This window comes from Pinus tabuliformis, chromosome 1_2 (assembly GCF_031772625.1).
Source record: "Pinus tabuliformis cultivar Carrire ecotype Pingquan chromosome 1_2, CPIR1, whole genome shotgun sequence".
Classification (NCBI taxonomy): domain Eukaryota; kingdom Viridiplantae; phylum Streptophyta; class Pinopsida; order Pinales; family Pinaceae; genus Pinus; species Pinus tabuliformis.
The window spans coordinates 217596123-217617634 of NC_142298.1; the positions used below are offsets into that span (position 1 = coordinate 217596123).

Sequence of the window (21512 nt, forward strand, 5' to 3'; positions counted from 1 at the left end):
CCTCTTTAGGTAAAGTCCATTTCTGGGTTTACCCAAAGAGTCCCCATCAAAGTCAACTAGCTCATAAGCCCCTTTTGCTAGCTTTCGCTTTACAATGTAGGGCCCATGCCACATGGGAACGAATTTTCCGGCACCTAGCTTATCGTTAGCTTGATCATATAATAGTACTAGGTCTCCTTCCGAAAAACTTCGAGGGGTTACATTTTTATCATACTGAGCTTTCATTCGTTTCACGTGAGTCTCGATAGCTAATGTAGCGTCACGTCGAGTCTCATCTAATTTAGCTAAGTACAATAACCGTTTCTCCTCTTCGGAAGTAGCTGGAAGTAATTCGACAGCCATTTGAAGTGATGGGATTTCGCATTCAATGGGTAACACAGCTTCCAAGCCATAAACTAGCTGGAAAGGAGTGAACCCTGTTGAATTTTTTACTGAGGTTCGATATGCCCATAGCGCCAAAAATAACATGTTGTGCCAATTCGTTCGATGGATACCAATGATCCGTCGAATCATGATGACTAGAACTTTGTTGATAGACTCAACCAAACCGTTGGCTTGCGGATAATAAGGAGTAGAGCTATCGTGGCGCAAACCAAGCTGGCTTGTAAGCTCAGTCATCATGACGTTTCGAAAATGGCTCCCATGGTCAGTAATGATTGCTTGTGGGACACCAAACCTAGTTATGATATGATTGAATATGAAAACTGCAGTTGTCTTGCCGCTTGCGTCGAATGTAGGCATCGCCTCGGCCCATTTAGTAAAATAATCAACCGCGAGGATGATATACGCATGCCCCCCGGCCGAGTGAGGGTTACAAGTAATAAAGTCGATACCCCATTTGGCGAATGGACCAGCGGCAATTATAGGGTGGAGAGGAGCAGGTGGAGCGCGCATCTTGCGATCAAACACTTGACAGTTGTGGCATTTCCTGACGGCAATGATACAATCCTTAAACATAGACGGCCAGAAATAGCCAGCGCGCAACACCTTCCGAGCTGTGGCATACCCAGACATATGACCGCCACATGCTCCAGAGTGACAATCATTCAAAACTCTCTCAGCCTCTTCGTGTGTTAAACAACGTCGAAAAACTAAGTCTGCCCCCCGGCGATATAGTGTATCTCCAATAATTTTAAATTGCTGGGATTGAAACCGAATTTTTCGACGTTCTTCTTTGGAAGCTTCAGGCCGAAAGGTTTGGGTTTGGAGATAGATGATGATATCCCCGTACCACGGATCTAAAGTACTGATAAGAAACAAAGAGTCGTCCGCAATGGACTCCTCTGCCACGGTTTCTGTGTCAGTACTCGGGAAATCACACATCAACTCTGCAAAAACTAAGGATTTCTTAGACTTAGACTTCTCGAACTCCAAGTCGAACTCTTGCAGGATGACAATCCATTTAGAGTACTTGCCCCCTAGCAATTGTTTTGTCAAGATATAAATCATAGGGTTGCAATCCGAAATAACTGTAGTTTTACGGAGGAGAATGTAGTGACGAAAACGCTGGACAGCTTGAACGGCTGCCAGGGCCAATTTCTCCACATGCGAATATTTTAACTCAGTGGGATTTAAGGTCCTACTAAGATAATATATCACATGTTCCGCTCCGAACTCATCTTCTTGAACTAACACCATTCCTATGGTGGAATGCGAAGCTGCGAGGTATAAGAAGTAGTCCTGGTTGTAGTTGGGAGGATGCAACAACGGTGCATGGGTCAACGCGTGTTTAAGTGCATCAAAAGATTGTTGAGCAATCTCGTCCCAAAAGAATTGTGCGTTCTGTTTCAACAACCGTGTAAAACCTTTAGTGACCTCGGCGTAGTTTGGGATGAATCGGCGTAAAAAGTTCGCTTTCCCTTGCAAACTTTGGAGTTGGCGCAAACTCGAAGGAGGAGGCAATTTGATGATAGCTTCGACCTTCGAGGGATCGACGCGAATGCCGGTTTTTGAAACAACAAATCCCAGCAATCGACCTGTTTCTATACAGAAAACACACTTGTGGGGATTCAACCGAATTCGATAATGCCTACACCTCATGAAGATTGCTCGTAAATGGACAAGGTGATCAGCTCGATGTAAAGAATGAGCAGGCAAATCATCGAGATAGGGTTGCACAATGTGCTTGATGTCATGAAATGCATAAGACATCGCCCGTTGAAAAGTGGCCCCGGAATTCTTAAGCCCAAAAGGTAACTTGCAATAAGCAAATGTCCCCCATGGACAAATGAATGCCGTTTTTGGTTGGTCGGCAGGTAGAATATTGATTTGATTATAGCCTGAAAAGCCATCCATAAAGGAAAACAGCTCACTTCCGGCACAATCATCAATAATTTGATCGATATAAGGCATAGGATAGTTGTCTTTTGGACAAGCTCGATTTATATCCCTATAGTCGATACAGATTCTTATTGTTCCTTGTTTCTTGTTAACCGGAACAATATTCGATACCCAATCCGTTAACGGGATCGGATAAATGAAACCTGCTTTCAACAGCTTTTCGACTTCTGCTTTAATCGCAGCCGCTTTTCGAGGGTGAATCTGACGCAACCGTTGCCGGACGGGTTTAGCATCCGGGTAGGTCTTTATTTCATGAACAACAATGGCAGGATCAATTCCCGGCATTTCCTCGTAAGACCAGGCAAACATGTCGCGGAATTCTTGGAATAGGGCCTTGTAAGTTTGGATTTCATCTTCTGTACAAGCGGCACCTATATGAATGTTTTCCTCGATTCCGGGCTTCACTGAAATATCAATGGGAATAGTACGAGAAATATTCCCCAAATTCAACTCTGAATCAGAATGTTTCGTTGGATCCTGAGCGTCTTTGACATGTTCAGCGGTAAAGATTGATGAAAAATCATTTTCAAATGCATCATCCTTAGATAAAAACGAAGATCTGTGATGGAGATCCTCCCATGGTAGATCATCTACACTTAGGATTTCGCGAAGTTGTTCGTCAGATGACACGACTTCGGGAAACGCTATCCGTTCTAAGGTTGAGGTGAAAAGTGATTCTTCACTGACCACATTCATTTGGTCGATTTCGGTTGAATGCAAGTTGGTAAAAGACATGACAGCTTCATAAGCAACTTCATATGGACTCAAAGGCATAGCATCACCGAATGAGTCTATCTCAGAGTCAGATGGGACAATCCAAGGATCGTCATAAATAATGTTTTCTGATGTAATCATATGAATTGTCGCAAATGAAGGGTCTACGTTGAGTGGAGGGAGAGGAAAAGTTCCCAGTAAACCGGAATCCTTAACTAAACCTACACCAACGTCCCTATAAGGGATTGTCGTCTTACCGACATGCTGGATACTCTCTGAAGAGGCTGGGTCGGATGAAAAGTATGTCAGCTGATCAATAGTCACGATCTTACCGTTATATGGAAACTTAATTACTCTGAAGACCGATGAAACGACCGCTGTCATAGCATATGACCAACTTCGACCCAAAAGAAGGTTGTAGTCTAGAGGGGCATCAACCACTTCTACATCCAGACTAACGGTTTTACCTTCTACCCCTATAGGCAATTCTTGTAGAATACCAAACGGACGGAACCCACGGCCATCAAAGGCCTTAAGGATGGTGGGGGATTGGTTCAACGAAGGAGAACCAAGCGATCTCCAACATTGAATCGACATAATACACGTAGAAGCTCCCTCATCAATCACAGTCCGATGAATAGGCCTGCTTTTGACTATCACTGGAATTTGGAAAGCCATTTGATGGGGGAGACGTGGCGTACTATTTTCTAGATCAAAGATCATTAGGTTCAGGTCCTGAACATCGACAGCTCCGATAGCCGACAAAAGCAATTTTCGTTGTGCTGGGCATGATTGCAGCACTTCGAGTGCCGACATTGCTGAAGGTGAAACAGCTAAGTCCTCAACAATGTTGTAATTCTGGGCTGCTCTCGCATGTGGATTGAAAGCAGACCTTCGAAGTACACCCTTGGCGGGCGGCTTAATCACTAAGTCTGGGTTAGGTTTTTCGATCTGTAGTGGATCGGAACCAGGAGCTGAGGTTGATGGGTTAGAGTGAGAAGATTCTGCTTCCTTACCATCAACAGGAGCCTTACTACCATAATCTTGCGATCGAGTCGCAATCCTCACATGAGACATCATCAAAATGGGTTCTTCCCTGGCATTCGAAGAAGAACCTATCATCTTATTCTCCTACTCTGGAAATGGATTCTTTAACACAGCAGGAGTGGGAGAACCTTTGACTATTTTTACAACCTCGGCCTGATGAGGGCAATCTCTCGTAAAATGATCCTCTTCACAAATAAGACAAGGATATCGAGGTTTGCGTTTTTCGTCATTGGTTTCCGACTTTTCAGTTTTCTCCTTTGGAGCCTTGTCTGCTTTAGCCTTCTTCTTTCCTTTCTTCTTTCCACCGTTTTTTGATTTGACCATAGATGACTCTACAACATGAATGTCGGCGGTAAGTTCAGGAGGAGAAGACTCTCCTGTCGGAGAATCAGGCAAAGTGATAATTGGAGTATTTGAAGCCTTGGAAGACTTCTTCTTGCTCTTCGTAGTCACGATACCAATCATACCATCAGCGGCATGAGATCCCGAAGGAGTAGCAGCGATTTGATTCGATTTTGGAAGATCTGGGATCTTCTCGTGTAACGTACCCGACTGAGTGTAAACTAAGTCAAGGTATTGTGCCTGAGCAATGACTTGCTCCTCAGTAACTACTCCGGCCTTAGCTACATCTTCAGTAATCTTCGGTAATAATGATTTGACAAACCATTCAGCTAAGATTTGGTCCGGGATAAAAACTTTCACTAACCTCCTACGACGTCTCCACTCATGGATGTGATCAGAAATGTACGTGGACGTCGATTGTTTTAGTGAAGTTAATAACTCCGTGCCGTTATCGTATCTGACCGGCAACTGAAAGTGAGTTAAGAACGAGGTAGCTAACTGGCTAAAGTTGTAAAAAGAGGCCCGTGGTAACTCAATGTACCACTTGGCCGCGAGACCAATGAGTGTACGCTGGAAAAGACGTAAGCGGATCGAATCATCCGAGATAGAATTCGAAGCACACCAGAGGTGGTAAGTCATCACATGATTGGACGGATCCTCTCTAGACTTACCTTCGAACTTGGGTATGTCGCTGGGCAACTTATTTGGCATTGGCGGCCAGAACTGAAGATATTGAATTGGATCATTAGTTAGGCGCGTCAAGTCGGGTAAATCCAAAGTTGCAATAAACGGTAACTGCCGGTTAAGATCTCTAAAACTCTGGGTCACAATACCAGCCCCAGGAGGAGGATATCCAGGATAACTAGGAACAGGAGTCGCATTTGGGATATTATATCCTCCTGGAAAACCAGGATTAACCGGACCGTACTGGGGTTGTTGAGGTTGTTGATAAGTGTACCCAGGATACGGTTGATACTGGTAAACCGGTTGTTGGACAGCTTGCCCATGTTGGTACTGTCCCTGGTACGGAGGTTGAACAAATTGAGGTTGAGTAGTGACAACCGTACTTATACCAGGCTGACCTACGGGCATCTGGACCGTGGTTTGAATCGTAGATCCAGACAACGGTAAAGATGTCTGAGGTGTGGTAACAGGGACAGTAGAAACTGGAGCCGTCGATACTCCAGAAGTAAGTATGGTAGATGTAGCGGTAGTTGCAGCAGCCGTTTGAGATGGAGTACTAGGTGCAATTGACGGCTGAGTAACTACCGAAGTTACAGAAGTTTGAACATTTGGCTGGACAGGTTGCGGTTGCTGGGTTGGACCAGAAACTACGGGTTGTCCAGCTTGAGGAACCATCTGTACACTTGGCTGCAACACCTGTTGACCCTGTGATGGATCCCACACTAACATTCCAGGGTATTGACCCGTAACAGGTTGAGGATACTGAGATCCATAACCAGATTGAGGGTAGGATTGATAATTGTAAGGTGCAGTTCCCATACTTGGAACATATGACTGACCTTGAGGCGGTTGATAACCTTGACTTGAGTATTGACCTTGAGGTTGATAACCTTGAGGTAAATACTGATACTGGGGTTGACCTTGACCTTGAGGTTGGTACCCTTGAGGTTGATAACCTTGGGGTTGATACCCTTGAGGTTGCCATCCTTGGGGTTGCCATCCTTGAGGTTGATATTGATACTGAGGTTGACCTTGGGGTACGTATTGAGTCTGAGGTTGACCTTGAGGCACGTATTGCACCATAGGTACATACTGACTTTGAGGTTGCCCCCCAGACACGATTTGTGTACCTTGAGGTTGCCCCCCAGGCGTTAACTGCGGTTGCCCCCCAGGCGGTAATTGGCCACCTTGAGGTTGGGAAACGGGAACTGAACCTGACATCATGTAAATGTCTCCTACACCCAATGGTATATTACCACTGTTTCCAGCAAATAACCCATGATCAACGGGTTGAGGAGATGCCCCCGCAAAGGTACCAGAAAGTGACTGATACCCAGTGGGAACAGAAGGACCGCCGTGTAAAAAAGATTCAGGACTTTGAGTAAACACGGACGACTGACCAGACATATTTACAGGAGTATGAATACCTCCAGGTGGAAAAGGAGTACGAGGTGTAGAAAAACCTACTGAGTTGTCTAAAAAATTGGTTAACGCAAGGTACCAAGAAGTACTTCTAGGAGGACTGTAAAAGATGGATTCACGCTCCCTTAGATCAATAGTAAGTTGACCTGCAAGGTGAGAGACACCTATATCCTCTTCTGGAGCAAGTTCTTCTATAGCAATCAAACCAGAAGGTAGATTTTCGGTGATAATTCTTTCTATTCTTGGTGAATCTGGAACACTAGAAGTTGGAGTAACAGGTTCAGATATTTCTGGTTCTTCGCCTGTATCACTAGCAGACGAAAAACTACCAACAAGCTCAGAAACTGAAACAGCTTCGGGATTATAACCTGTCTCTAAACTTTGGTAATCTGGATGGACTACCAAGGAAGATTCTCCTTCTTCAGGTGAACCTACTCTACTGTCGCTAGGAGGAGTTACAAGGACCTTTAACCCTTCGTACTGACCCGGAATGTCTTCAGGAGATTCACCCCGCGATTTACGGAGTTTTCTTAACAAATCTATTCCGGTAACAATCTCAGGAGACTTGCCCCGAAGTCGACGGGACTGTCTCGGTAATTCCGCCACAATTAAAGATTTTTAACTACAACACACGAAAACAAAGTAAAAATTTCAAATCAAACCACCTAAAGTCTTCTAAAGAAGCAAACAAATTTGAAGCACACGCCTAAAGAATCTAGAGCGTCAAACCAAACACAAACAGTAGTCTTCCGGACCAAAAGCGCTAGTTGGTGATTAGGCCCAACCTCGCAGGATTCAGTACAGAAATGGCGGGTGGAACAGTTACCCCGACAACCTGCTTAATGAATAGACCGGCACAAGTTCCTCCACTTTAACCGTCTCGAAGTGAAGTGAACCCCCCGGAAAATCCAAGTGAGTATAACCGACGTCTGCTCCAGGTACAGTGGGACCTTCCCTCCACCGTCACCTCGGTAGAACCCTAAAGATTATGGTCACTAAAGTTACCAATCACAACAATTACACCTGGGGGAACAGTCTAAACTCCGACAGCACGCAAGGGCAGAGTAACAAGCTCAATCCCCTTACCGGCTCCTTGACAGTAATCCAAGGTTTACCGATAAGTGACCCCTGGCTCCTCGACAATGGTTAATCCGAGGTTTACCGTTTGTAATACGTACTGTCTGGCGTCGTTCCCAACGAGGGGGGAATGATCCCCTCACTGGTTCGGACACGAGCTCGTGCTTCTCCTTTAAGAGGAGCTTTCCCAGAGTGCAATTGAAACAATTGGATTTATTCTACTCAAGATAAACTATCTGTTTGGTTTTGTAGTCTTGGAGAGTTAAGTACTCACCTACTCCAAGACCCTAGCCTAAGCTATGTTGGTGTTTCAGAGCCCTAGAAAAATAAAAATTACTAGATTGATTTTAATTTAAGCGTTACTTTTAAGGTTGTTTCTTAAGTCAAAAGGTGATGGAAGTGAAACCAGTGGTGTGTTGACTCGACTCGAAACCACTACAAAATGCACCTAGGATGATTTACCCACTACTTTACTTTTTCGATGAATTGCTTAACTAAAAAGTTGAGAGAATGCAATTTTTATAAAAGCAACTTCTTAATTAAAGACAATCAAAGAAACAATTCGTTTGTCTTTTCAAAGCATAAAAACATGACCGCTCTTTACTTGCACGAAAAAACTCTTTTTCTTCCAAAAACTTTAAATGCTACTTGAAACAAAACTTTTAAAAGGAGATGTTTTTGTATTTTTCTTATTTAACGAAAAACATAAATCTATTTTAATAAAAATCAATTGCAAACTATGAAATTTATGAAAATTCACTCAAAAAAAACAAATCAAAAGGAAATTACCCTAATTAAACCTAATGAGGCAAAGCCAACAATGATTATTCTAAGGTGTTTTACTTGATCATAATCAAATCAAGGACTAGCTTATTGCAGAACCAAAAACTAGTCAAAACAAAACTCTAATCTTTTTGTTCTTTTGTAAAATGGAAATCAACACTTTATAAACAAGTAATTCGAAATTTGACCCAAAAGACAACTTAAATGGCAAGCTGCTCACACAAGGAGACTTTACGACAGGCCCGACTTCTAAGAAGGCTGACAAACCAGAGAGATCTAAGGCTGGACAACTTTCTACCGTCAAAGTCACTACAGGACCTATTCAAAAAATCAAACCCTAGGCCTAAACTTCGTTGAAATCCACTAAAACACTCAAAGCTCACAAAACAAGTTCAGGTGAAAATTTTTTGACAGGGTACTAAAGGATCTGGGCAGAAAACACTAAGAAAAAACAAAATCTAAAAGCAATTAAAGCAAAAATGGAGTTTTCCTAAATTTTTACAGGAAGACGCAGGTAACCCGTTAGAACAGGCGCGGGCCCGCTCTGTGCAAACGGAAACAGCGCGTCCAAAGACGCACTGTGCAGTACTCAGAGGGTGCGTCCTTCTGGAAAAGTTAAGAAAAACCAAATCTAACTAAATCTAAAGCTAAGCCACCCAAATACTAATTCTCACAGTCAAAAACCAGAAAATAAAAATGATTTTCTCAGAGCAAAGTTCACACAAAGGAAAAGACTTTCACATTAATGGCATCCCCAGCGGAGTCGCCAATTTGTCGTGGCGGAAAAAGTCGTTTGTGCGGACACAACTGACCTCCCTAGGAGTCTAAACTCTCTAGCGACAAACAAGACAAAATGGAACGATCTTTCTCTAAATACACCTTTTAAAACATGAAAACTACAAAGTGTTTAGGCTTACCTTATTCCAAAACGCTGTTGTTGTAGTCCGTCCTTGCCGATCCGGATGAGCTCCTCCTTCACATCAATTCCTGCAACCACAAACAATCAAACAATTACCAAGCACTTGCATCTCATATAATAAAACATATATTCAACATGCAGACCAAGGAACACATGAAATAACTCATTAACACAAGCTATTGAGAAAAATGAACCAGTTTGTATTAATAACGAAACAAAGAAACTCTTACAACCTGGCCTTGGTGTTGTGCAAGTTCCTCCCAGGGTCCATCAAGGGTTTTCCTCTACTTTGACAAAGCTCACCCACCTCCAAGTAGAATCAAGAAAAGACAATCTCTCCTCACAAGGTTCTAAATGGGAGTCCTAATTCCTGCAGCATTTACCCAAAGAAAATGTATAGCTTCAACCTCCCCTCCCTTTGGCTCAATGCCTTTATTTATAGTGCTGTAAAGAGGTTATTCAGGTCCACCATCAATGGGATAATCCCCCTCTTTGGGTGGGATAGCTCCCTTATTGATGGGATAAGTTCCTCCTTAATAGGGATACATGAACCAACTGGAGGCGCATCCATTTCATCAAACCGACCTCTAGAAAGTTCTAGAAGTAACCACAAGTAACTTTTTTAAGATGAAACTTGCGCATTTTTCCTTTTACAGAAGGACGCACCTGTCCCTTAATATACAGAGTGTCCAAGGACGCAGCCTTTGTGAACATTGTGAGCGTCCCCGCCGGTAAGGCTTGAGAGAACCTGCGTCCCCAGAGATAAACACATTTTTTACAAGACTTTCTCCCTTCTTTGAGTTTGAGATGGATAGCAGAGGCATAAGACTTGCCTAAGAGGGTAGCATGACTGTTGATTGAGCCATACTAACTGTAAATAGTCATGGTGACATTTTTTAGTGTAACACTTCGCACAGTTTACAGGGAAATCTAGCTTTCCCTTTTTGTCCTGTGGCTTCACTTTCACTAGTTGACGGTGTGCTGTCAACATGGCTATCAGAGGTTGACGACACCGGATTGTGCAAGCGGGGAGACCAGTCCCTTAGTATCCGAGGGATGCAAGGACAATCTCTGTGAAAGTGGTCTCCCTTGCAAATGACACATGGCGATTTAGACCTAGTCGGTGCAGTGTGTGGATTTTCGTTAGACGACACTCATTTGCCCCCATTCGCTTTCAGCTCCTTCTTCTTCTTCTCTTTCTTCTTCTTTTCCTTCTTCTCCTTAGGAACTTGACTTTTGGCTTTGCCAGCCCCATCAAGCGAAGAGGAAGGAGGAGAGGAAGAATTAGAGGAAGTAGAAGGTTGGTGGGTAACTCTGGACTGGTCTAACTGTTGATTTGATTGTTTAGGAATAGTGGTGTTATGAACGACATTGGTTGAGAAGAGCCATACTGGCAAGCCAATTGTCAGTCCTGGAAGCGACAAGGTGGCCATATGGGGTGCACCAACATCTCCCCAAGAGGAGAAGGGACTAGGATTTCCACCAAGGGGAATTCCTTGGTTGGTAGACTCCATTTTCTCAACCCAAGATCAACGTAGGAAAAGGGTGAAATATTCCGTTTAAAATAAAATTTTAGACGCTTTAGACACAACTTGTTTTTTCAATCTTAAAGAGTCGAGAAAAAACAAAAGATGGCTCTAGTCTCCTTCGATTTTTAATGAGCCTGAAGTGACAAGTGCTCAGATGGACCTTTTCCGTTAAGGAGTCTGAAAAGGAACGAAAGGGACTGCTATGGAGATCTAGGTAGAGGGAGTACCAAACCAATCACAAAACTACAGAATACATTTTACGGTACGGTAGTCAATCTTCCCGAATGCTGTGTTCGGTGCATTGCGATCAGTAGGGCGGCCGACACGGCTTCCTATGGATAAAAGGTTTTAAGCCTATAGGGGTCTCCCAATATATACTCGACGGTATGTGGGAGCACAAGTCCGTACTGGCACTTATCGTCTCACAGTGGAGGAATCACCCAACCATCAGTGAGAACAACAGTTACCAGGTTTTACGATGCCGGAACACGTCTCTAGCCTAGACCTCTATGTTGTGCGTTAAGTTCCAAAGCTTTGTTAGATTCATTCAATTTATTTTAAGTTGATCTTTCTTAGAAGTTTGCCTTTTGGGTTCACCACGAGATGTAGATGTAATTCTTAAATGCAATCTAAAGATGATAAGCAAATCTTTTATCTCTTTTCAACAATGAAAATCCTAGCTACAAGGGGAAAAGAAAGACACAATCTTTTCTCAAAGAGCAAAGAGCACACTGTAAATGCACCTTTCCTAAATCAAGCCATACAAACTATCAATATGCAAATGCACAAGTGCATATATTTGTTTTTCACTTTCTTAATATTGATGTCTAAAAAGAAAGTTGATGTACAAATCTGAATTCACTTTCAAATGACAAACACAAACAAGCTTCTTTTCGAAATCAAAAGGTAGAGAAGATTACGACACTTTACGATTTTCGAAGTAAACACTCGTTTCGACGCTAGAAAGTCACAAATTCAAACCAAAGGAAAAAGTAAAAGTATAATCGACTGTCAACAGCAAATAAACTTTCTCCTAAGACCAAAATCGACAGTTACGACAGATCTAAACCAAAGGACGACAGTATGACTATTTTACTTTTGCAATGGAAAACTGTAAATGATGCCACAAACACACAAAAACACCTACAGTATTTTTGTACAAAGGAGGCGGAATTAAGGCAAAGAAAAGGAGTTTTTAGATAGGTACACACAGTGGTCATACGCTGCAAAAATCAGAGACAAAACTGGAAAAAGTGAAGCAAAGAACCTCAGCTGCACAGGGCAAAGGATGATCAGCGCACCTGTTGCACTGAGAAACTGAATTGCAGCACAGGTAGCCCTCTCAGGACCTGCATTGAAATGTAGAACCTCTTCACAGAGCCTGCGCTGGGGCAGAAACGAGACTTCTATCCGGGTTCTGGGTCACGGTTTGCAGTTTAATCTATGGTTTTTGGCCGAGTAAAAGCAATCAGTAAGGTACAATCAGAGGGATGATTTAAAGGAGGACTAAGAGATATCACAAAGGGCAATCAGATCATTTGTGAATCCATTGTTCAAATCATAGAAAGATCCAGTGAATGGATTGAAGTAGCAGGTGTCTACTTTGCATTTGTAAATGGCAAATGCAGTTCGATTGCTACTTCTAAGTCTATGAAACAAACAGCAAGAGAAACACAAATAAACTAATTAGACAATCGTCCCCAGTATGGTCGCCATTTTGTTGTGGGGAAAAGTGCCTATTCAGGACGACCCTATCCACTTAAGGTGTGACAGTGCCTTAGCAACAAGCAGAGAAAACTACTTTTGTATTCTTCTTTATGAACTATAAATGAAGAGGAATAGGATGAACCAACCTGTGTCTTGCGCTAGTCCTTCGATCCAATCTCTCTTCTCTTTGACAGCTTCCAGCTACCTGCTCCCTCACTTGCCCAGCTTCGCCAAGTTCCTCCAAGATCAAAGAAGAGGAAAACTACACAAAGACATGGATTTATATTCATAAATAGCTTAGGATCAGATTTAAGCTAAACATACTAATGCAACAAACATCAATGATACACAAGCATGTAGGAGAAACTCAAATAGTTTTAATGATATAACAAGAAGATCCAGGAGGAGATACAACCAAGTGAGTCCCGATCCAGCATCAACCTCCCAGCAAAGGAATCCCTTCTTCACCTCCAACAAAGCATAAATCACCGAATACTCTAATCTCAATCCAAAAACCAACAGCAATTCTCTGCAAAGTACAAAATTCCAGCCTCTGGATCTCTGGGATGAGGGATCCATATATAGATGTATGCAAAGAAGATGAGTCAGCTTGTCATTTGACTAGTGTCTTCTCTCTATCAGTTCTTGCTTCCACTTGGAGGTTGAGAGCCTCTTACTCATCCTTGGTCGAACTTAGTGAGGCAAGTGTCATGGAGGAAGATTCTGGAAGCTTCCATTGTCTTTCCACCTTGCGAATGGCACTGCTATTTGTCATTTCCCGCTCAGCGCACCCTGGTAGTGCATTTAGGTGCATTGAAACACACCTAGCTAGTGTACTGGGGTGCTATGCAACGCAGGTAGCTAGTGGAGCAGCTGAAATGATCCTGATTTGACTGATTCTGAGCAGTTTCTGGTGGAGAACTTCTCGGAGGAGCTGTAATTGGTTGACCTTGTTCCTTTAGGGGCAGGAACAACACTTTTAGGGACTTTGGATCCCTTGTTTTATGGACATTTCATGCTTAGAGATGTAAGGCACAAAAATGTCTATAACACTCCCAAGTCACACTGTAAATTATAATGGCATCGAAGAATGCCAATACAAATTTCCGCAACTGCCCACGTAACGCATGGTTCATGCAGGACTAGAAGGTGGCAAGTGTGTTGGTCAGCCTGAAGGGCATAACCAAGAACTCAAAGTTTCCACAGTGGCATCCGAAGGTTGTCTTGAGGATGTCTTGATCCCTCACTCTGATTTTGTGGTACCACGAATGCAAGTCTATCTCAGAGAAGTATTTGGCTCCTATAAGCTCATCCATCAGCTCATCAATGCGTGGAATGGGGTAGCGGTTCTTCAGGGTCTTCTTGTTGAGTGTTCGGTAATCTATGCACATGCGAAACATCCCATCCTTCTTCTTCACCAGAACAACTAATGAAGCGAACGGGCTAGAGCTAGGCCTCACATGCCCAAGTGCTAGTAACTCCTGAATGGCTTGCTCAATCTCATTCGTGTAGGCCTTGGGATGTCTATATGGAGTGGTAATAACCACTTGTACCCCCAACTCTAGCTCAATCGTGTGCTCAAATCCTCCGTCAGGGGCTTTCCTTGGTGTTGTGTCCCCAAACACTACCGGATACCTATCCAAGATGGCCTGTATGTTGAGGTGTGGTGGCTTGGGCTGTCCCCCAGACTCAGAAATCCTCAACTCCACTGCCATTGCTATGTCCACATGCCTCAAGTTAGCCTCCATCCTGTGCACTTAAACTGTCTATGGAGGATATGAATGCATGCCCCAAAGAACAACCAACTTGCCATCTAACCCTGTGAACTTCATCTCCAACTTCCTCCAATCCATAGTGACTCATCCAAGGGAGTAGAGCCACTGGAAACCCATCACCACATTGGTGTCTAGTACATCCACCACAAAGAAATGATTTGTCATCAAGTAGTTCCCCATGGTCACTATCAAAGAGGGGACTTATCAGGTATGCTGCATGGTACTATCCCCTGACACTAGGACTAAAAACCCCTCAAACTCCTTTGTAGTGATACCCCTCCTCTAAACCATCTGTGTGTCAAATGAAATTGTGGGTGGCCCCAATGTCTACTAGAAAAGTGTCACGATGCCCCTGCATTGTTCCTTTGATCCTTAGGGTAAAAAATTTGGGAACCCCACGCAAAGAAGCTAGGACTCCTCCAAATTGTGTGAAAGATTCCTCCCGAGGTGGTGCTACTAGTGGTGGTCCCCCTCTCTACATGCATCTTGTTGTCACCCTGCCTATCTCCAACTCCACATCATCCTCCTGGCCACTATCATAGAAGAGCTCAATGTAATGGGCCTCTCCCATTGTACATCTATTGCCTAGTGCGCAAGGCTCCTGACAAGTGAAGCATAACATCCTCCTCCATAGGTCTCTCCTGGTCTATCTATCTGTCCATGCCGTTGGACTGCTAGCTATGGTGTTGCCCTCGTGTCATGTCCCTTCTTTGGGTAGGATGCCTGTGATGGTATGGGTGCTCAAGTCTTGGGGATTGCCCCTTCCAAATCCTTGGCACAAGTCGCAACCTCCTACAAAGTAGTGGGTCTGTACACCTCTACAAATGTGTACACCCTCATGGCATTGGACAAATCTAGCACCATGATCGAGACTCTCAAAAACTCTGATATATATTGCTCTGGATGGCCAGTCTGCTTGAGCTGGGTGAGCTCTCTGAAATGAGCCTTTGGGTCCCTCCTATCAAAATGCTCCACCACTCTCTGTGTAAAGTCCTTGTAAGAGGTCACACTGGCATGCCCTAGCATTGTCAAGCCATGAAACCACTAGTTGTGTGCCTCTCCCTCCAAGTGCAAGGTAGCCATTTTGATGGCTTCCACCTCTGCCATCCAGTTAAGTTGGAAATTGGTATCCAACATCTCCACCCAAGCTCGAGTTGTGCACTTGGTAGATCCATCATATGTGGGAAAATACATCCTCCCAATGGTACGCTGCAACTTTGAACTCTGCGTGCTAGACCCCCCACTGCTCCTACCTTTCTCGTTTTGCTTGAGGTGGCAGTAATCTCTGAAGGACAAAGATGCTTTGAAATCTTCCCCTCATGGATTGCCATTCTTGGAAATAATCTCCCATGGGCATCTGATCATCTGGCCCACCTTGCTCACTCGATAACGAAGGTAAAAATCTAGGAAGCGTAGTCCTGGTTGGCCCACTGAAAGCTATTGGGTGAGTGGCTGGTGAAGGGTGGTCATACTGTTGTGAGGCCCCTGAAGTATCCCTAAACAGGAACTCATGATGGATGCTCTTGTCCCTATTCTGTTGCTTGAGTTCCTCCAACATCTCCTTCTGCCCTTTGGCTAAATCATTTAGGGCCTTTAAGAGGCTATGAAATGTTGCTTCCTCCTTTCTCCTTGGCTCCCCCATATTTGCCACCACTATTACTTTCTTGGGTGTCTCAGTATCGGGTGTGATCTCTAGCTCTCTTTCTCTACTCTATTATCTCTACCTTCGATAAGTAATGTCCTACCTATCCTTTTCGTTCATAGGAAAGATCCACATGGATAAGCTAAGAACGGAGCTCTGATACCATTGTAATATTCTTAATTAGGAAAAACAGTAATAAACAAAGTAGTAGTTGACATACATACACAAAATTCAGAAATATAAGTAAACATCCATGTGATCACCGAAAAACACCATCCAGCTCAGCCATTTTATTATAAATTTGGAGCAACAGTACAATGAGTATGGAAGGAGCGCACCTAGGCTTGCCTTAATGGCAATCTAGACAAGCCCCAGGTTGGAGAATACAACATCCAGATGAGAAATTGAGTTGCCCCAAAAAAATTTTGCGATGCTCAAGAGAAGATGCACTGTGTGTTGGAAAAGAACTCTCGAAAGACCCACCTCTAGTGCTCAGAAAATTATGCAAAATTAGCCCCAGACTCCTATCAGTAAACTCTCCAAAACCTAGAAAGGGTTTGGTCTAGTTTTGACCACTGAAAATTGGCCCCAAATACCACGTCCTCCTCAAACTGGCTAGAAAATATGGTCTGTCTGGAAATCCCCTAAAGCAGCCCTCTAATCACTCCAAAAATGCTAAATTCTACTCCCTGGATGACTTCATCAAATCCCCAATACAATCCATCTCCCCAACTCCTTTCCTCAACCTCCCATGTGTGCCTAGAATTGGGCTCCTGCACTGGCCCTGGGTGAGAAGAATTCGGCATGCCTCAATGTGGCAATCTCTAACCTAAAAATGCTTCACCAAGCTTGGTCTTGCCCTAGAGTAACTATGCAAAAATTCCCCCCTAGAAAATGCCACCTGGAAGATAGCTGAAATAAGTGGCACGTGATCCCCTACTGCGTCCTCCTGGAGCACGAAATTCGCTGAGTGAAATGGTTGTACAATGCACCTTGAGCTCCAAAAATCTCCCTCCAATATGGCACAATATTACCTTCCACCGAAAGAAGGGTGAACTCTCCCCTTGGAAAGCTTTGCACTGAACAACACTGTGACCTGACTAAGCAACTCGAGCAACAAGACAAATGTTAGATTGACAAAAGACCCCAGTATTTGTTAGGCCCCTTCTATTTATAGATTTTGAGGTGCCTTCCTCATGTGGGCCCCTCCTTCAAGCATTTCGACCTCCTACCTTAGCAACTCGACTTTCCCTCCAAGGAAGTGCATACTCCATGTGGGTGTGGCCCCCACCTCCCACTAACAAAATGATTTTGGCCTTCATCTCCTAAGTCTTAGTCCAAAAATTTTGTGGGTCCCATAATAGAAAAATTTGCCAAAATCCTGAAATTAAATTCAGGGAAATTATTCTAGGAAGGAACATTACAGTCATAAAGTTAGCAAAGCTAGGAAACTCAACAAAACCTAAAAAAAATTGGAGTCTTGACTTGCAGTGGCCCAAGATTTCAAGAACACTTCAAATCTATCCACCAATATAAACAATATATTATGTTAATGTAAAACAATATAATAAATGCAAAAATTTACAATCAAAAGATTAATTAATACATAGTCAAAGATAAAGTGATTGCCATAATCCTGTCCTCCTACATGGAGTGATAATACAAATGAGAGTATAGCTTATGTACAGTTATACAATACATATTTACTATTTGTTATGTGGGTTTTTTTCTTGTATTTCTATTATGATGTTCATATCATATCACACCTTATTTTCAAATAATGGTTATTATCTTTGGTAAATGTGCTTATGCGAACTTGGCAGTTTCCAATGCATCAAATTATATACATAGAAAGAGAGAGTGGGAGCAACTGTTTTAATTCTCTGAGGGGCTTGCCTTGTGTTTATGTAGCTCTAGATTTCAATCTATTTGCATAATCAAATTAGTGAGTCTTCTCAACCAGGTAAAATATTACGGAAGATACATTAAAGAAGTACTTGATTGCTATGCGCTAAAGCAATCCAAAAATTGTGATTGCTCAATCTCATCCTTTTTGTTTGATGATTTTATTTGTGCTGATAGTCTTCCATTTGTTGATTGGCATAGGACCCAAGAAAAACAGCAATAACTGGCAACTCGACGGAAGTAGATATAGAAGATGATGAAGACAATCATTTTTGCATTGATGGGCACGAGTTTGTCTTAGATGAAGAAGTTGGACTTATTTGCCAGTTATGCAATTTTGTAAAAGCAGAGATAAATAACATCTTTGAGCCATTTGTAAGTAAACACATGATATGGATACTTTTCCATTGGACATGAAAAATAGTAGTTTATGGATGAACTTTGGTCAAAATAGGAAAATGATGTTATTGTATCTTCTCTAATCCAAAATAGACCACATTTGTACCTTGCAACGTACAGGGGGTATGGAATTAAGGAAGAAGCAGAAGCATATCAAGCTATCACTTGCATGAGGATAATTGTTCTAGAGACATGGAAATTCACATTTTGGATTCCTTAAAGGGATTACCATCCTTCTAGTCTCATGATTTGTCTGAGAAGCCCAATTCTGTATGGAAAATAATTCCGGAGTTGGAGAAGAAAATGAATGCTCACCAAAAACAGGGATTTGAATTCCTGTGGAGAAACATTGCTGGTTCATTAATCCCAGATGAAATGGAGGCATCATCATGCAGTGATCATGTTGGAGGTTTTGTTATTGCTCATGCTCCTGGGACAAGAAAATCACTCATGATTATAAGTTTCCTACAAAGTTATCTAAGTTTGTTTCCAGTCTGCAAACCATTAATCATTGCCCCCAAAAGCATGCTCCATACATGGAAAAGGGAGTTTAACAAGTGGAATGTTAACATTCCCGTTTATATTCTGAGCCCATTAAGAGACTTCACAATGAGGGAGTCCCCTTTTAGAGGATCTGTAATGTCTATGTCATGTAAAGCACCCATCAGCCAGGTCTATAATATTTACAGCATAAAAATGCTACATGAGTGGCATAAGAAGGAAAGTGTGTTGATAATGAGCTACTCTTTGTTTTACACTTTCTCCAATGAAGACAATGACAAAATGTCTAAAGAGACCAGGTAGATAGGAAGGTACCTTAGAAGGAGTCTAGGCCTTTTAATTCTTGATGAAGGCCACATTCCTCGGAGTCATAACTCAAAGATTTGGAATTTGTTAATGAGAGTGAATACAAGGCTGCGAATTCTGCTATCTGGAACTTTGTTTCAGAACAATTTTGAAGAATACTTCAACACACTCTGTTTGGCAAGACCAACCTTTGTTGATCGTATTTTGCAACTGAAGAATCACCAGAGTGAAGTCTCTGAGGAAGTGGTGAAGGAGAAGATAGCCAGATGCTATTTTGTGGAGCAAATTTTAGAAAGGATAAATACTGGAAGAAGCAGAGAAAGAAGCGCATGTCGTCAACTATTAAAATCCATGACTGAAGACTTTATTGACATTTATAAAGGAGATATTTTAAATGAACTTCCCGGTTTAAGAACCTACACCGTGATGTTAAGGCCAACACCCCTGCAAGAGACACTTTTCAGAAGAATACATGAAATAGTTCATATGAAAAATTCCACCTGTTCAAATGTGGAGCTAGATATGATGATCTCCATGTCTTCTCAAAGATCTGGTATTAATTGAAAAGTACTGGGGGGTTAACCATATTGACCTTGAAGTGGGCACATGTAGAAAATATCACACTCAAGGGATCAAATTGAAATTTGTGGTTGATATCATTAGGCTCTGTTGTGAGAAAGGGGAAAAGGCATTGGTTTTCTGCCAGTATATTTCACCTTTGCAACTCTTGGAGGAAATTCTTGAGTTCCACTTCCATTGGTGCAAAGGCCAAGAAATACTACTACTCAAGGGGAAACACCATCTGCATGAGCATCAGGGTATAATTGATAAATTCAGTCAGCAACCAGGAAAGGCATGCGTCCTACTTGCATCAATCAAAGCTTGTGGCATGGGAATCAATCTAACAGAAGCTTCACGGGTGATCCTTCTGGATCTTGTGTGGAATCCATCTTGCACAAAGCAAGCAATCGGCCGTGCATTCTGCATAGGTCAAAAGAAGGTTGTTCATGTGTATCATCTTGTGGCACACGGAACTTTGGAAGAGGAAAAATGCAGAAAAGCATATTGGAAAGAATTGCTGTCGAGTTTGATCTATGTTGGAGAAAATTCAGGTGGAGACCATATTGGCTAGCATGTGCAACAGCAAGCTCTCCAAATTGAAGATGATATGCTTAACCAGCTAGTGGTAAAGGATCACATGAGTATGTTTCAAATAATCTTTAAACACAATGATATTAACAAGCAAAAAAGACAGATCCATTCAATTTAGTTGACCTATGTTTGATTCTCCGCCGTTGGGAAGAGAGCGATGGCTTGCGCGAGGGTTTTCCCAAGTTCTGGTATCGAATCCACAGGCTCTTCGGCTGTTGGAGAAGGCGTTGCTGGTTTGGCCACAGCCATTACTATCCACTGGATCAGCCAGAAGAGCGCGCATAATCATGACTTAAACGCTGCACGCACGGGCATGGCCTCGAGTCCCAGAGGACGGACAACGTTTGAAGCTTCCGGCGTTGCAGAAAGCCCTCGCCCAAAATACCATAAGCGTGATGGGCCAAAGAAAATGAAGATAGATCCGGAAGAAAAGATCGTTAAAAGGTATGAGCCGCACGCAAAAAATGCTTCCAAGCTCAGAACCCACCACGGAGGCGGAAAAATGTCAGGGGTTGGATACTCCATTACTGCGCATCGCCTCACGATTTCTGCATGCAAGATTGGGGGGCTGCGGGCTGCAGATCCGACCCATCTTAAAATCGTAAGGCCCAATCTTGGCAGATCTGGGTCGGATCTACCAGATCTGAGAGCCAAACATTGTAGATCTTGGCTGGATCTAACCGTTTGGAACAAGAACCAGGATTATACAGCTCCCAGGCAACAGATCGGAAGGAATAGGCAGCGACTGAGAAGAGGGCGCACAGTATCTGACATGCAAAAGAATTATTGCAGTTTTGGCTCAGATCCCTGCGATCTAGTCCATATCCGAGCACAGAGACGATGTCCAAGGATTTCTCTGCTCTCGACTGAGCAGATCTGGTCCTCTTTCACCCTGACACAACGTTTTTACAGAGGATCCACAGATCCCTTCAAGGCAGATCCGCGTTGGGGCAATAAATATCTCAGGCAGAAGATTTCTTCTCACCTGCGGACCCCCATGCGTCAAGAGGCGGAAGACTCACAAGACTCTGGCCCCAAGCTGCTCCAGAAATCTTCTGAAGATTCCTCTGCCCCCTTTCAGATTCAAATAGCACAGATCTCTGGCAAAACCGTCATGCAATGGGTAAATCCTACAGATCTGGTACAGAATCTCAAAGCTAATCTGGAGCATAGGCTTGGGATCCCCTCAGCCCTTCAGAGACTTATCTTTCAAGGTAAACAGCTCGAAGATTCTCTTCCTCTCTCTTCTTACAGCATAAAGAGAAACA

The 21512-nt window shown here is 43.0% G+C and overlaps 1 protein-coding gene across 1 annotated transcript; it reads left to right on the top strand.

Moving 5' to 3' along the window:
- The first annotated feature begins 14517 nt into the window (after positions 1-14517).
- On the top strand, positions 14518-20224 carry LOC149205206 (SNF2 domain-containing protein CLASSY 1-like). The gene is made up of 5 exons (XM_089397343.1): positions 14518-14547; positions 18088-18261; positions 18526-18957; positions 19090-19645; positions 19773-20224. The coding sequence occupies exons 1-5, from the start codon at positions 14518-14520 to the stop codon at positions 20222-20224; spliced, it is 1644 nt and encodes a 547-aa protein (XP_089253469.1).
- The last annotated feature ends 1288 nt before the right edge of the window (positions 20225-21512 follow it).

Bases quoted from the DNA above. Each gene is read 5' to 3' on its own strand.
- LOC149205206 (XM_089397343.1), top strand. From the start codon at position 14,518: ATGGTCACTATCAAAGAGGGGACTTATCAG. The intron at 18,262-18,525 runs GTAAGTAAACAC...CCATCCTTCTAG, and splicing joins ATAACATCTTTGAGCCATTT to TCTCATGATTTGTCTGAGAA. The intron at 18,958-19,089 runs GTCTATAATATT...GAGACCAGGTAG, and splicing joins GTAAAGCACCCATCAGCCAG to ATAGGAAGGTACCTTAGAAG.